Below are 15985 nucleotides of genomic sequence, written 5' to 3' on the forward strand. Positions count from 1 at the left end.
GGCGGCCCTGCGGAAGAGGAGGAGGAGGAGGAGGAGGCGCTCTAGCTCGGGCGCCCGTGGCGGCGGCGGCGGCGGCGGCAGCAGCAGCGGGATGGAGGATAGCGATTGGCGCAGCGCCAACTTCCGGCAGAAGCTGGTCAGCCAGATGTGAGTGCGGGGCCGGCGGGGGGGGGGTGGGGCCTGCGGAGCGGCTCGGGGAGCCCCCAGTGGCCCCACCTCTGGGCCGGGGAAAGGCGGCCGGCCCGCCCTGAGGACCCCCCGCCACCACGCAGCTGCCTGCCGGGCCCCGGTGGGAGGCAACGCAGAGCCCCCCCCACCGCCCGCCCTCGGATGGGGGGTCCGACAGGGAAAGCCGCCCCCTGTTTCCCCCCGCGCCTTCCCTGCAGGGAGAGCCAGGTGGGAAGTGGGGGCCGGAGCGGCCTGGCCCGCCTCGGAGACAGGCCTGCCCGGATAACCTCCAATGCAGGCGGACGGAAGGCGGCCCGTTGCGAACTCTTGCCCGGAAATCGTGTGGTGGGCCGGGGGTCTCCAACCTGGGCCCTGTAAGCCTGGCGGCCTTCCCCTCCCAGGATCCCCCAGCCAGCCACGTTTTAGGCCGGGTCTCCTGGGGACCCAAAGGCGCCTTCCTGCTTCTGTGCAAACCCCCCAAATCTGACTTCATTGTAAAACAGTCCTGGGGGGTGTCTGTGTCGTCCCCCCCCCCAGGACTGTTTTACAATGAAGTCAAATTAAACTTCCCCGGGCCTTTGGGTCCCTAGATGTGCCCAAAGCTTTGGGGTTCCTTTTGCAAAACTCACCTCGCCTTTCATTTTCTGAAGGCGATGGAGGATATTTATAGGCCGAATGCCGCTCTGGTTCAAGGAGCCGTGATTCGTGTCCCCTTCAAGCGGCGCCAAGCAGATGCCTCTTGTGTCGCCTTTATCGTTCAGTCCAGCCACAGAAGCATTGCAATAGTAGAACTCCGATGCCATAATCAGATTTGTGGGGTGAAAGTGGGAGATAAGACCTATGTTTCATTTAAATTTATTTGCAGATGAGATGAGTTTGACCCTCAAGTGCTTCTTATTCAGCTGGCTATACTAAGAAGGAGTTAGACCTGTCAGGACTCCGTTTTTTTTTTTTTATAAATAACATCTGGTATTTTTCACATTCCCCTCAAAACACAAAAAAAGGCTAGTTTGGGTGGCTTACCACAATAAAAAATGATTTTTGTTTTTTACTTTCCCCTGGGAAGCTGATGCAGCGCATAAAAGAAAAGCACATTCCTGCTACATCTTTGGTTGCTTCAGTTGCTGGGACCCCATTCAAACTGAGCAGTCCCTGAAATTTGTCATAATCAACACAGAATATTTTCTCCTGTAGCAGCAAACAACAGTGGCAGTAATCAAGGGGATCCCAGCCTTTGATGTTTATGGGGTTTTTCCTCCTTCTGTTGCACCATGTCTGAGTCTCTGAGACTGCTTGGGTTCATCCTTGCAGTTTCCTTGGAAAGAGTTTCCCCTTGCCTCCTTGGTAGGGCTGAGAGAAAGTGACTGGCCCAGGCAGAACTAGAACTCACCGCCTCTCCGTTTCTAGCCTGATGCGTCCACCATGACACGAAGTCTGAATGGTTTGCGCTTAGTTGTGCAGGCCTTTCTGATCCTGTGTTAATTTGCCTATATTTGTGTCTCTCGCCCTTGGAAGCTGGCCCTAGTAATATATGGAAACCACAACCTGAAACGGTAAATGAAGACACTTGCGGTAAAGCCCTCTATCTAACTGGAGGAGTCCAGGATCCTCAGCTTTGATGGGGGGAGGGGGGGTCCTTTGATCCCCCTCTCCGATCCGACCCATTGAGATGCCCTGACCCAGAATTGCTCCTGCCACAGAAGACTTTTATCCCCGTGAAGAAAAGTGGATGCAGGGGCTTTGTAGCCCAAGGGAGCCGGTGCAACTGCAATGCCCGGCGCTGTCCCAGCTGCTTGCTGCTGCTTTTAGGCAAGGAAGCATCCTTCTGCAAGGCAACTGGCTGGGTCTGGATCCTGGGCTGTGCTACCGGGGAAGCGAATGGGGCTGGTGCAGGAGAAGCCCAGCATCCACTCAGGAAAGAGCCGCCTCGGTTCACATCCAAGCCCTGACCGGCAGCGAAGGGCTTTGGCCACCAGTCTTCCCAGGAGTTTCCTGGGGGAAAAAAAACGACTGAACAAAATCCAAAGCTGTTTTCAGAGTGTTTTCTGGCATGAAGAGAAGCCAGGGAAGCGCCAGGCCCATTCCTAAATATTGGGGAGTTGTCCCAGGAGCCCCTGCAAAGCTGAGCTTGCCTCTTTGTTTCTTGCAGCGAAGAGGCCATGAGGAAGGCTGGCGTGGCTCATACTAAGACCAGCAAAGAAATGGAAAACCATGTTTTCATGAAGGCCAAAACGCGGGTAAGAAGTTCCTTTTCTTGCTGGGTGGAGGGGGGAAACAGGTGGGAGGGTGGCCCTTGCAAGGAGAAGCTGGCTGGCTGGTGGCCCTAAAGACGAGGCAGCCTCCACACAGGAGTTCCCTCTGGGGGCACCCTGCTCTTGGCCTGGGGCCACGGAGGAAGGGGAGGTCTGTGTAGGCTGGGATGGATGTTTCTGGAGAGGAGGCTCCGCTTGGATGTTGGAAATGCTTCTTAAGGGGAGGAGGTTCTCCTCCCCACCCCCAGGCCAACAGGAAGCCCGGCCTAGTGGTGAAGGTGCCCGAGTAGGAGCAGGGAGACTGCAAGCGGCTGGGAAGCCGAAGGGTCAGAGCAGGGACGCTGCGCCCTCCCCCCCTTCCTCCAGCTGAGCCGGCTCCCCCTCCGTCACTGCACCCTGAAGTGAATGGGGGATCTGCCCCTCCCAGCTCTTGGGCCAGAGAGGTCCTGGACCGCAAGGCAGCGCAGGAGGGTTTGTGACGGTTTCTGAGCCCCATGGATCGAGGAGATAGGAGAGCAACAGCCGGGTTCCACTGGATCCAGGGAGAGATCCCCGGAACCCACCCACCCAAGCCCTTCGGCTCCGGTGGTGGCTGCTTCTGCCTGGGCCACCCTCCCACTCCTGGGGCCTTTCTCCCCTGCCCCACAAAGGCCTGCAGGCCCAGCCGGATGGGACAAGAAGTCCCATCAGCCCTCGCCTGCCCCCCCCCGCCCCCCGCTGCCTTGCACAGTGCATTTCCCCTTTCTAATTCTAGGACGAATATCTCTCTCTCGTGGCAAGGCTCATCATCCATTTCCGGGACATTCGTAAGTAGCCCTTGGTGTTTCTGTGGACCGGCTTAAGGACGTTTCTCCTGGCTGCCTTGGCCCTGCGTGGGAAGGAGCCAGAGTAGGGAGAGCTCACCTCAAGTCTTCACCCCCACCCAGCATTTCTGCAGTTCGAATTTGGAGCCAGGTTCCCAACAGCTGAGAAAGCAGTCGCTGGGCCTGATCTCGGTTCCCGGAAACCCAAAGGAGAATTGTGTTATGCTGAGCTCGAGGGAGGGAAAGAAGGAAGGAAGAAAGGGAGCTCAAAATGAGGGATGAGAAAGCCAGGCCCACTGTGCCAAGTCCTCTCTTTGAAGGACTACCGCAACTCTGAGGGGGTGGGATACTCTCTTCTTTACCTTTGAGGCTCCTATGGAATAATAGCGGTAATATAATTATTCAGCTCATTTCGGTTGGTCTAATTTTCTTTTCCAGGAATTGAGGGATATTGCCATTAACTCTGAGCCCCCAAACATCGTCGCAAAGGGGACTTTGGGGCCTAGAAGCCCGTTGGAGGAAGAGCCCAAGACTTTAGGGGCTCCAGCCCCCCCCCCCCTTTCTGCATTTCCAGCTATAGATGTAAAAGGATTCCTGCCTTAAAGGAAAAAGACCCATAATCCCCAGCAGAAGCCCTGTTGGCCCAGTCGGGTCGCTCCCTAAATCTGTTGTGTATAACTGTTACCGTTTTTCTTTCCTAGACAACAAGAAGTCTCTGGCCTCGGTCAGCGGTAAGGAGCCGCTCTTCTTTGTCCCCTTCCTTTGCAGGGACGCTTCCCCCCAGGGCCTTTTCTCGCTGAGGAGGCAGGTCCCCTGGGCTGCCCAGAGGGAATGGCCTCTGGAAAGGGCATTCTGACAGCCCTTCAGGCTCCGCCGGGGTGCCCAGAATCAGACCTCTGCTTCACGGAAGACGGGGGGAGGTCTGAGACGGGGGCGGGGCAGGGGCTGACTCTTCCGCTGAGTTGGCGGAGCAGATTCACCTGCCTGTTTTTCTCCCCAGACCCAATGAATGCGCTGCAGAACCTGACGGGGGGCCCTCCCGCAGGACCAGGGGCCATGGGGATGGCTTCCCGTCCTCAGGGAGCCTCCCTGGCCGGTATGAGTGGGCTCGGGGCCCCCATGGGACAGCCGATGAATCTCCCAGGGCAGCAGCCTCCCGGACCTGCCGGGATAGCCCCTCACGGCATCCCCAACCTCCCTGCCGCCAGCCAGCCAAGTAAGTGTTTGGGGCAGGCCCCTGGCTTTGGGGGAGGCTCCCTCTGACGGGGTTGGGATTGGCAGTGGGGGCGTGGCCTCCCCCAGAACTCGCCCACTTCACTTCCATGGAGGAATGCAGGAGTCTCTTTTAAGCCCAAAGGCAAGTCCCCTCTCTTCATTATAGGACTCCAAAAGCATTGATGTGATACCCTGTTGTGGCTTACATGTCACCTGAAAAAGAACTGAGTTCAGATACACTTTCAGAGGAGAAACTTAATTAGGACAGCTGTATTACAATTTCTATCTCTTTCCAGATCAGTAGAGGTGTTTGGTCTCTGCTAAATACAATCTATTCAAATATTAGCAAGATAGCATTTTGATTATTATTGCATGAAGATGTTAGGAATTATGGAGAAGGGGAAAAACTCTGGGAAATTATTGGCTTAGATAGATTAAGCAAACTAGTATGGTGCCATTTATTTAAGGTGGACATGCACGTATATACAGTTGTGCTCATAAGTGTACATACCCTGGCAGAATTTATGATTTCGTGGCCATTTTTCAGAGAATATGAATAACACAAAAACTTTTCTTTCACTCATGGTTAGTGGTTGGCTGAAGCCATTTATGATCGATCAACTGTGTTTACTCTTTTAAAATCATAATGACAACCGATACCCAAATGAGCCCGATCAAAAGTTTACACAGCCTGGTGGTTTTGGCCTGATAATATGCACACAGGTTGGCACGAAGGGGTTTGAATGGCTATTAAAGGTAACCATCCTCACCTGTGATTCTGTTTGCTTGTAATTAGTGTGTGTATGTAAAAGGTCAATGAGTTCCTGGACTCCTGACAGACTCTTGCATTTTTCATCCAGTGCTGCACTGACGTTTCTGGCTTCTGAGTCATGGGGAAAGCAAAAGAATTGTAAAAAGATCTGCGGAAAAAGGTAGTTGAACTGTATAAAACAGGAAAGGGATATAAAAAAGATATCCAAGGAACTGAGAATGCCAATCAGCAGTAGACAAACACTAATCAAGAAATGGAAAACAAGGGGTTCTGTTGAAACTAAACCATGATTAGATAGATCCACAAAAATTCTGCCACCACCGCTGGGAAAATTGTTCAGGATGCAAAGAAAACCCCACCAATAACTTCAGGGGAAATACAGGACTCTCTGAAAACGTGGTGTGGCTGTTTCAAGATGCACAATAAGGAGACATTGGCAGAAGGATGGGCTGCGTGGTCGAGTCGCTGGAAGAAGAAAGCCATTACTAGGCAAATGCCACAAAGCATCGTGCTTACAATACGCCAAACAGCACAGAGATAAGCCTCAAACCTTCTGGCACAAAGCCATTTGGAGTAGCTTTTTGGCCACAACCATAAACGCTACATTTGGAGAGGGGTCAACAGGCCTATGATGAAAAGTACACCATTCCTACTGTGAAACACGGAGGTGGATCGTTTTGGTCCGAATTGATGGCAAGATGAATGCAGTCTGTTATCAACATATACTGGAGGAAAAATTGCATTTATCGGCCCGGAAGCTGTGCGTTGGACATATTTGGACATTCCAACATGACAATGATCCTAAACGTAAGGCCAAGTCGACCTGTCATTGGCAACCGCGGAATAAAGTGAAGTTTCTGGAGTGGGCATCTCAGCCTCCTGACTTCAGTATCATTGAGCCGTTTTGGGGAGATCTCAAACGTGCAGTTCATGCAAGACAGCCCAAGAATTTACAGGAAGGTTTGCCAGGAAGTCTGGGCAGAAGATAAAAAGCTTCATCCACACATACCACAAAAGACTTCCAGCTGTCATCGATGTTAAAGGGGGAAATACACCGTATTAAAAACTGGGGTATGTAAACTTTTGATCAGGGTCATTTGGATAGTTTCTGTTATCATGATTTAAAAAGAGTAAGCACACTTGATCGATAATAAATGGCTTCAGCCAACAACTAACCATGAACGAAAGAAAAGTGTTTGTGTTATCATTCATGTTCTCTGAAAAATGGCCAAGAAATCATAAATTCTGCCAGGATATGTAAACTTATGAACACAACTGTACATACATATACTCTGTGTATATATAAGCACAGACACACACGCACACAGGTAGTTTTGGTATGCAATGCCCTATAGCGTCGAGGGAAGAAGTTGAAACAGTTTATGTCAAGGATGTGAGGGGTCTGTAGTTATTTTCTCGCTTGTGCAGCATACAGGTCCTCAATGGAAAGCAGCCTGGTTGCAGCTGTTCTTTCTGCAGTCCTAACTCTCAGTTGAAGTCTGTGTCTGTCTGGTTGGGTTGCTGTGCCAAACTAGACCTAGAGGTGCAGGTGACAGACTCCATAATTCCTCTATCAGCAGCTCCTTGGGCAGTCTGAGCTTCCTGAGTTGGTGCAGGAAGAACGTTATTTGTTGTGCTTTGTTGATGACATATTTGATGTCAGGTGTCCATTTTAAGTCTTGAGATATTATAGAACCTAAAAACTTGAAGGGGTCTACTGTTGATACCGTCTGTAGAATTGTAAGAGGTGGTAGAACAGGAGGACTTCTCCCAAAAACTAACTTTCTAGTGTTTTGAGTGTCTTCAGTTCAAGATTGTTCCAGACACACCATAAGGCTAGTTCTTCCATTTCCTGTCTATATGCAGATTCATTGTTGTTTTGAATGAGACCATTGACTGTTGTATCATCTACAAACTTGAGTACTTTAACAGAGGGATCATTTGAGACACAGTCGTTGGTATAGAGAGAGAAGTGGGGGAGAGCACACAATCCTGCCCCACCCCCGTGCTAATTCTCTGTGATGTGATTTTTGCCTAACTTCACTTGCTGCTTCCTATCGGTTACAAAATTTATGACCCACTTGTAAGTGTGGTCCGGCATGGCTAGCTAATCGGTTTAGTTTACAAGAATATCTGGAATGATGGCATTGAATGCCGAGCCGAAGTCAACCAAAAGGACCCTTGTATAGATCCTTGGAGACCGAAGATGTTGTAGGATGCAGTGCAGAGCCATAGTAACATCATCCATTCGCTCAGTAGGCAAATTGCAAGGGGTCTTAACAGTAGATCCACGATGGTTTTCTGGTGGGCCAGCACTAGCCTTTCAAAGGTTTTCATAACTATGGTCTGTGGTTGTTCAGCTCCTTGATGGAGGGTTTCTTTGGCACCTGGATGGTAGCAGAGCATTTGAAGCAAGAAGAAACATAGCATATCTCTAGTGATTTATTAAAGATACCAGTGAAGATGGGGGCCAGTTGGTCAGCACAAGCTTTCAAGTAAGGATGACTTACCTTGACTGGACCTGGTGCTTTTCCAGGGCTTTGTCTGTGCAATAGATCTCACACATCTTTTTTTCTGTGATCACCAGAGGTGTGGGGAGGGGGGCATCAAAGGGTTAGGGTCAGTTGTAAGCTTGGCTATTGTTCATGTATCTGAGATGGAGATAGGTGACAAGTGGTTTCCTCTCAAACCTACAGTAAAACACATTCAGGTCATCTGCCAGTTGTTGATTCCCTTCAGCATGGGAAGGAGGTTTGCTGTAACTAGTAATATCCCCCCTGCCCCCCAACACACACACACATTTTGCTGGTTCCTTTGTTGAGAGCTGATTCCTCAGCCTTTCAGAGTAGCTTCTTTCTTCTGATCTCCCTTGTGAATACATCCTGGCCTGATCGTGGAGCATTCTCTCTCCTTTCCTATAGGCTTCCTCTTTAGCACGATCTTGCTGCTTGAGTTTAGCTGTGAACCGATGCTTGTTGTTACTGTGTATTTGCAGGTTTCTGGCCAGCACACGTAGGTCTTCACAAAAACTGACATAAGATGTTGCAGTATCTGTGAGTTCATCCAAGTCTGCAGAGGTATCTTGGAAAAAGGTTCCAATCTGTGCAGTCTAGGCAAGCCTGCAGCTTTAACTATGCCTCCTCAGTCCAAAACTTGACTGATTTAATTGATGGTTTTATGGTTTCGTCTATAAACAGGTACAGGGTGATTTGTATAATGACCAGGGTGTCCACAGCTGCTCGTGGTGAAGACCCATAAGCCTCTTTTAACGTTGCATAGCAGTGATCTAAAATATACTTGCCTCTAGTAAGACAGTTGACATGCTGAAAGTATCTTGGCTTAAGTTAGTACTGCTGAAATCTAATGCAATGAGGAGCGAGTCTGGGTATCTCTCAAGCCCAGATAATCTGGTCAGCTAGAGTTTGTTAATGCATTGTTTATGCAAGCTTGTTGAGGAACGTACCTTGCAAATAGAATAAATGTGGAAAACTCTCATGGAGAATTAAAAAGGGTTGCAATTGATGATTAATGCCCATATCACACATCGCAGAATTTCTTTAGTTACATTTTTACCCCACCGGTGGTTGATATAAAAGCAGAGACACCCCCCCCTCCCTTCTTTTTACCAGATGCTTCTGCAATTCTGTCTGCCCTCTGCATCTGCAACCCTGGGATGGGCAAGCCGCTATCATCAGTTGACTCATTTAGACAGGTTTCTGTGAAACAGAGAGCTGCTGAGTTGTAAAAATCCGAGTTGCATCTGTTTACATTCATTTCATCCGCCCTAGTAGCGAGTACATGTAAGTTAGTCAAATAGAGTGAGGGAAGAGGGGCTTTTATTCCATTGGTTCAGACTCCCTGCCCGCTTGCGCCTTCTTCTTCATAGCTGTTGTCTCCTCCTTTTGATTTTGTTTTTCCATTGTCCAGAGAGCTGCCACTTCCAGGATGAGAATCTCCTTTGCATTTGTAAAGACAGGGAGGCTAATGTCCCAGAAAGCTGCCCATTAAAAAAATAATAGCTTGACTTACAACGGTTGGTCACTTGAATATGAAATACGAAGTGAATCCCAGAGAGCAATAAAAAGCTGAAACATCTGTATGGAATATAGGCTAGTCTTTCCCGAGTCTGGATGGAGATCCCACAGGAGCTTGTGTAAAACAAGAAGGCCGGGATCCTGTGGGACTACCAGATCCAGGCAGGCAGACAAGTACGAGCCTGCTAGTAGACCAGAAGGCAGCGGAGGTGACAGATGCAGCAGTGCCAAGTAGTAGCAACCTCAGAAAGATGGACCAAGGCCTGAAGGAGGAACTGGAGAGGGTGTGGAAAGTCAGGGCGTAAGTGGCCACAGGAGCACTTTGGGGCAGTGACTCCTAAGATCCTGCAGAGAGCCTTGAAAGCCCCAAACCCCTGAGACTGAGGAAGACAAGACCACCCATAAGGCCGAGAAGGGTATTTTTTTATACGTACGTTCTCTCGTTTTACATTCCTGAATGCAGTTGCAGGGTTAAAAAAACCCAGTTCAAATATGCGTCTAGCTTAAAAGAACTGTTCGTAGCAGAAGCTAAGCATATGTAGGTTATTTCAAATCCCTTGGTGTCTAACTGCAGTTTCTACTGCAACATGTTGAGCTGCTTTCTGGAGAAGCTCTGCTTATTTAGTAGTGAGGACCTAATTGGGATTAGTGAGAGTAATTCATTATTAGGTGAGAGATTAGCTTCACCTTCCAGGGATGCTGGGCCATTTCAGGAGTGCCAAGGGATCTTTTTTCAACCTCTCCCTCTCTGAACATAGGCACAGGTTCTGTCGATAAAGAATAGTTATTGAAGCCCTTTTGTGAGCACCGCTGAAAGCAAAGCTGCTAAGCCTGCCAGTATAACTGTCCTCGTTGTGAAGCACAAGGACCTGACAACCATCCGGGGGGGAAGTAAAGGTGTCCCTGTGGCAGCAGAGGAGTGAGGCTGCCCCTTTGCCCATCACCCTCAGAGCTCTGCTTCTCTCGCCAAGCGTTCTCCCTACCTCTGGGAAGCCCCAAAACTGCGAGGTCCAGGGAGGAGACGGCAGCCCAGGCGGAGGGTCCCAGGTGTGCAGAGTCCGAGGTTTTCCGCTCCAAAGTGGGTCTTGGGGTGCTTTCAGCATGGGGACCCTTGTGATTGTCTCCTCAGCCCAGCTCCAGCTGCAGCAGATGGCTGCACAGCAGCAGCAACAGCAGCAGCAGTTCCAGCAGCAGCAGCAACAGGCTGCCCTGCAGCAGCAGCAGCAGCAGTTCCAGGCCCAGCAGTCAGCAATGCAGCAACAGCAGTTCCAGGCCCAGGTGCAGCAGCAGCAGCAGCAGCAAGCGGCAGCGGTTGCACAGCAGCAAATGCAGGTGGTGCAGCAGCAGCAGCAGCAAATGCTCAAGTTGCAGCTGCATCAACAAAGCCAGCAACAGGTGAGACTAAAAGCGTCCACGTCACCCTCTCTCTCTCTTTCTCTCTCTCTTGCCTAGCAACAGCAGACAAGAAGGATCTGGCCAGGCCAGCTCCTGTGGTCATCCTGGGAAGGGGCTGGGCTGGCTCCCCTGAGACCCTCAGTCTGACTGGGTCTTCTCTGCTCCACTCGGGTCCCAAGGGAAAGAGGGGCCCCATTTCATGCCCCTGTCGGAATCTGATTTGGAGGGGGAGGCTGAGCAGCTGACAGGGAGTGTGGGGAAGGGCAAAGTCCAGCTGAGCAGAGCAAGGGAGTGGGAATTCGGAGGAAGATCCAGGCCCACCCCCTTCATCCTAGGGCACGCAGGGAGGAATGGAGAAGGGAGCAACGTGAGTTGCATGGCTTACGGGGGAGGAAAAGGCCCTGATTCCCTTCATTAGCTGCAGTTGGGAACACAGTGTTTAAAAAGAGAAGTTGCACACAGCAAACTGTTGGGAGCAAATCATAAATTATCTGGTATTATCAAGGCTTACCTGGGCTCCTGGCGTCTTCCCAAGTGTGTGTATTTGGCTGTGCTTTCAAGGCTGCAATTCCTTCTCCTGTCTTGTCAAGTTAATGACTGCAGCGTGGTTTGTGTGGATTTTTATTTACAGTTCATATGTACTTTGTTTTTGGACTGAATTTCCTCCGCTTAAAGACTGTTCTTGGGAGAGTTTTTTTCTTCAACTGAAGGTAACCTGGACATTGGGGGCAAAGTTGCAGACACCAAAGGGACTTTTCTTACTTATGTGACTGTGCTGCCTTCGTATCATGCCCCGTTGGGTCATCACAGCCTGTTCATAGGTGGCTGTTTGAATCTGCTCCTGCAGACAGAAAAAGGAATCCAGGTTGACTTTGGGGTTGACTCCAATATTTGATTGTTTGGAAACGTTTTCCTCCTTCCCAGTCTGAAAGGGTGAACGGGAAGGACGTTAGAGCTCCTAAGCTTATCGAGGCGTTTCGTGCTAAATATCCCGATAAACCCTAAAAAATAGTATTATGGTGTTACCTGTATATTTTCTGTTACCTTCTATTTTTTATCTTTTCTAGGATTAACGTCTCTTTTGCAGGAGGGCCGAATGTCAGATTTTCAAGATTTTCTCCCTTTGCTTTGCATCTTTCGGCTGTCATAAGTAACGGGGGGAGGAGCGGGGATTTGGTTATGGGAAGTGAGCTGGAGGTGTTACAAACCAGAACTGTATAAGCTGGGGGTGTGTGTGGGTAGATTCTTGCTTATGCTTCTATCCAATGCTATGCGCAGCTGCAATTCTTTATCAAAATATGTCAAGGTCAACGGACAGAGGCCTCATCACCACCTGGAGATGCCCACATGATGACACACACAACTTTTAATTGGATGAGCCAATTGAACTATTGGGGGTGGGAACATTGCCATTACTTTGCAGGTGTGATTTACGCGCCCATTTTCTCAGATTCAGAATTCTTTTGTTGCTAACCACTTGATTTCCAGCAAAAGATATCTTTTCTCTGATTAATGGAGTCTTGAGTATTCCCTTTCTTGGATTTTGAATGGCGCACCAGCTGACAAATCTCCCAACACACGACAGCAGAGCTTCCCGGGGGCCTCTGTGCTGCTCTTGCCGCCTTCCTGGTAATGCTTCCTTCTCTTTGCACTTCTGACTTTAGATGCAGCAGCAGCAGCAACTGCAGCGAATTGCTCAGATGCAGCAACAGCTGCAGCAGCAGGCTGCTCAGGCGCAGCAACAGCAGCAGCAGCAGCAGCAGCAGCCACCGCCACCTCAGCCGCCACCCCCGCAACCGATGCAGCAGCAGGTGGCCCAAGCCCCGTCCCAGTCGCTTCCTCCCCAGCCCATGGTCTCCCAGGCCCAGACTGTTCCGGGACAGATTCCTGCCCAGGTCATGTCTATGGCCATCCTGCCCCAGCAGATAAAAGCCATGCAGGTAAGGGGTCAGGCTGGCGGCTTCTGATTGCCTGCGTCCGTTTTCCCGGGTGCCTCGAAAGACAGTAATGTAGAATGGTCGAAGAAAACAGGGAAATGGTTCACGGAGGTAGAGAAAATGCAGAGGGTTTTAATGGAAATAAAAGTTCATTGTAAAACTAAGAATAAAAGGCTAAGCAAGAAGTCTCCGACACAGGATGAAACTGAAACTTATGAAATTATTTGCAATGCAGCTCAGGTCAGAGATACCGTAGCTGGGAATAATATTTTAGAAGTTCTAGGGAAATGCTGTTGATGTCAAGAGCTGGATAATGATAGGTTTGGCTTTAAAAACGATGAAAAGGATGGGTAAAAATGAACAATTGGAAGGCTGCAAATTTTGATGGTTATAGAATAGAATAGAATTCTCTATTGGCCAAATGTGATTGGACACATAAGGAATTTGTCTTTGATGCATATGCTCTCAATGTACTTAAAGAAAAAATAAAATATATTCGTCAAGAATCGTAAGATACAACACTTGGTGATAGTCATAGGATACTAATAAGCAATCAAATCATACTAGCAAACAATAAAAAGAGTATAAGTTGTAAAGATACAAGCAACATGGATATAGCCATAGGTGGGAAGAAATAGGTACTAGTAAAGATGAGAAGAATAGTAATACAGTCTTAGTAGTTAATTTGACAGTGTTGTGGGAATTAGTTGTTTAGCAGAGTGATGGTATTCGAAAAAAACCTGTCCTTGTGTCTGGTTGTTCTGATGTGCAAAGCCCTATAGCGTCGTTTTGAGGGTAGGAGTTGAAACAGTTTATGTCCAGGATGTGAGGGGTCTGTAGATATTTTCCCAGCCCTCTTTTTGACTCGTGCAGCATACAGGTCCTCCATGGAAGGCAGGTTGTTGGTAGGAATTGTTTTTTCTGCAGTTCTAACTATCAGTTGAGGTTTGTGTCTGTCTTGTTGGGTTGAAGAACCAAATATAGGGGTACAGATAGAGTCAATCATTCCTCTGTAGAACTGGATCAGCAGCTGCTTGGGCAGTTTGAGCTTCCTGCATTGGCGCAGAAAGAACATTCTTTGTGCTTTTTTGATGACGTTTCTGATGTTAGGTGTCCATTTTAGGACTTGTGATATAGTAGAACCTAGAAATTTGAAGGTCTCTACTGTTGATACTGTGTTGTCTAATATTGTAAGAGGTGGTAGTATGGGAGGGTTTCTCCTAAAATCTACCACCATTTCTACGGTTTTGAGTGTGTTCAGTTCCAGATTGTTCTGCACAAGGCTAGTTCTTCAACCTCCCATCTGTATGCGGATTCGTCGTTGTCTAGAATGAGACCAATCACTGTTGTATCATCTGCAAACTTCAGTAATTTAACAGTAGTATATTGAGAGATGTTAAAGTACGATAAAATAAACAGATGTGAATTCAGAAAGTTTTGCAAGAATGTGAAACTACATTGTTATGGAGTTTCGCTGAATGTAGTTAAGAGTGGCATTTGATGAAAATAAAATTTATGTAAAGGCAGATGATATGTCTGGTAACATTTAGCACGGAGATGATGTCTCCTTGCTTGAAAGAATACAATATGGATTAAAAGTATATGAAATGCTTGTGATAGAAGTGTAGAGAGACAAAAATGTATAGCTTGCTGGCTAAAACCTGGTTTTAAGCAAATCTTTAATAGATAATTTGATATATCAAGGAATAAAAGATCTGAAAATTAATGTATCAAAGAATGGAATAAATGTGTTCGTCAGATGGAGCGAACAGTTGCATGGTGTGTGTGTGTATGTGTGTGTGTGTGTGTAAAACAAAAAATAGACGAGAAAATGTTTTTTGAGAATGAAGAAATACAAATACTGGTAAAAAAACAGATAGCATGTAGTCTGTTTTTTAATTTAAAAAATCTATTAAAAAGCTAGGTATAAGACTGTACTTCTGTCCGTTTTATTAAATGGAAAATGACCATTGCATATATCAGTAGAACCATAAAGCTGAGAGTAGAGGAATGTGAATGGTAAGAGAATAAGAGCGAGTGGCGAGTGGCGTATGAAGTAAGCGTGTTGTGATAGTTTGATCATGTAGAGAGAAATGATGAACAAAATGAAGACCAAGAAAAGGGGTTTTGCTGGAGAAATGAAACATTTGAACAATAAAATTACGAGGTAACACATAGCAAAATAAAGATTGCTTTGCAAGATAGAGAGGTATTGAGGAATTTAGTAACTAGTGCTGATGTAGCTGAATTTTCTTTCTTTCCCCCCCCCCCCCCATCTCCTCTCTTAATTTTTCTCTTTATACTCTTTGTATAATGCTTCTTACCCTGAAAGGTAAGGGGTGTAAAATGATACACCTGCGCTTTAATACCAGATTCGTGTTTGTGGGCAACGGTTTCTGGGTGCGCAGCTCACCAACTCGGGCAATTCTCAGCGTTTTGAAGCCTAGCTGACCAGAGGAGGCCCTGCTCGGCCTTCTCCTGGCAGCCGTGGCATTTCTGCGCACGGAGACAGCATGCTCTCCATCCTAGGAATGGAAGGGAAATCTGTGGGGTCCCCACATTTGAAAGAAATCCTTCAGCTGGGCCTTGGAAGGGGCTGCCAGGCTCCCCAGGAACTGGGCCACGTCTTGCGGGGGGGGGTGTCTGGGCACAGGTGGGGAAGATGGGAGTCCCTCACTTTGGCGAGAGAGCCGTGAGATTGAGCGCTGTAGAATCCACTCTTGGTTCTGTTCCTTAAGGTCAGAGCTTTGCAGCAGCACCAACAACAACAACAGCAGCAGCAGCAGCAACAACAGCAACAACAGCAGCAGCAGCAGCAGCAGCAGCAGCAGCAACAGGTGGCTTCCCAGGTCCAGGCTGCCCAGATGGGAGCATCCAGCCAGGTAAGTTGCTCCCCGCCAGAAGCTGCAGGCTGGGTAGGGCCTCTTTCTTAGTCCTGGGGCGAGGAGGAGGAGGAGGCGGCCATTTCAGTTCCCGTCTGCCCTTCTTTGGAGTGCAGTTCCTGTCTGCTGCAGTGGGGGAAGCTGGCCCTGTTGCCCTGTGCTTGGCAAGGCCCCCAGGCTGCTTTAGGGGGGGGGGTTTCCTGGTTTTTTTCTGAAAGAGGTTTGGTGGCAGTCGGTCCCTCGCTCCCTGTTGCTGAGTGAGTGCGCCATTTTTCTCCTGCCCTGGAAGCTTTGGTTGGATGCTCCTCCCACTTCTTCTCTGTTCCGGGTAACCTGAATTTGAGGTGCCGCCTCGATCCAAAGAGCCTGTTTGCACATGGCACTGATCGTGGCCCCGCCGTGCTGGGCCGGCGAGACTCTTTTTTTTTTGGCACGCTGCCTGATGGCCTGCGGTTCTTCCAGGGAAAAAGAACTGAGGATCTGGCTGGACGTAGGAAGAGGTTCCTGGAACGGATCCCCTGTATAGC

At 48.8% G+C, this 15985-nt stretch overlaps 1 protein-coding gene across 5 annotated transcripts in view; it reads left to right on the forward strand.

The window, feature by feature from the left end:
- Positions 1-21: 21 nt before the first annotated feature.
- Positions 22-15985, forward strand: part of MED15 (mediator complex subunit 15) — a 32178-nt gene continuing 16214 nt past the window's right edge. For 2 of the 5 annotated variants that reach the window (XM_087913519.1, XM_087913520.1), the window contains exons 1-8: positions 22-147; positions 2318-2405; positions 3175-3226; positions 3662-3954; positions 4224-4439; positions 10374-10639; positions 12304-12579; positions 15315-15458. In XM_087913519.1, the coding sequence (XP_087769645.1) occupies positions 4229-4439; positions 10374-10639; positions 12304-12579; positions 15315-15458 (897 nt within the window). In that variant the 5' untranslated portion in view covers positions 22-147; positions 2318-2405; positions 3175-3226; positions 3662-3954; positions 4224-4228. The remainder of the gene's footprint in view (positions 148-2317; positions 2406-3174; positions 3227-3661; positions 3955-4223; positions 4440-10373; positions 10640-12303; positions 12580-15314; positions 15459-15985) is intronic. The other 3 variants (XM_026717008.2, XM_026717009.2, XM_087913518.1) reach the window with 2 other exon arrangements.

The sequence above is a fragment of the Pseudonaja textilis genome, chromosome 15 (assembly GCF_049901715.1).
Source record: "Pseudonaja textilis isolate UNSWEBS1 chromosome 15, rPseTex1.2, whole genome shotgun sequence".
Classification (NCBI taxonomy): Eukaryota; Metazoa; Chordata; class Lepidosauria; order Squamata; family Elapidae; genus Pseudonaja; species Pseudonaja textilis.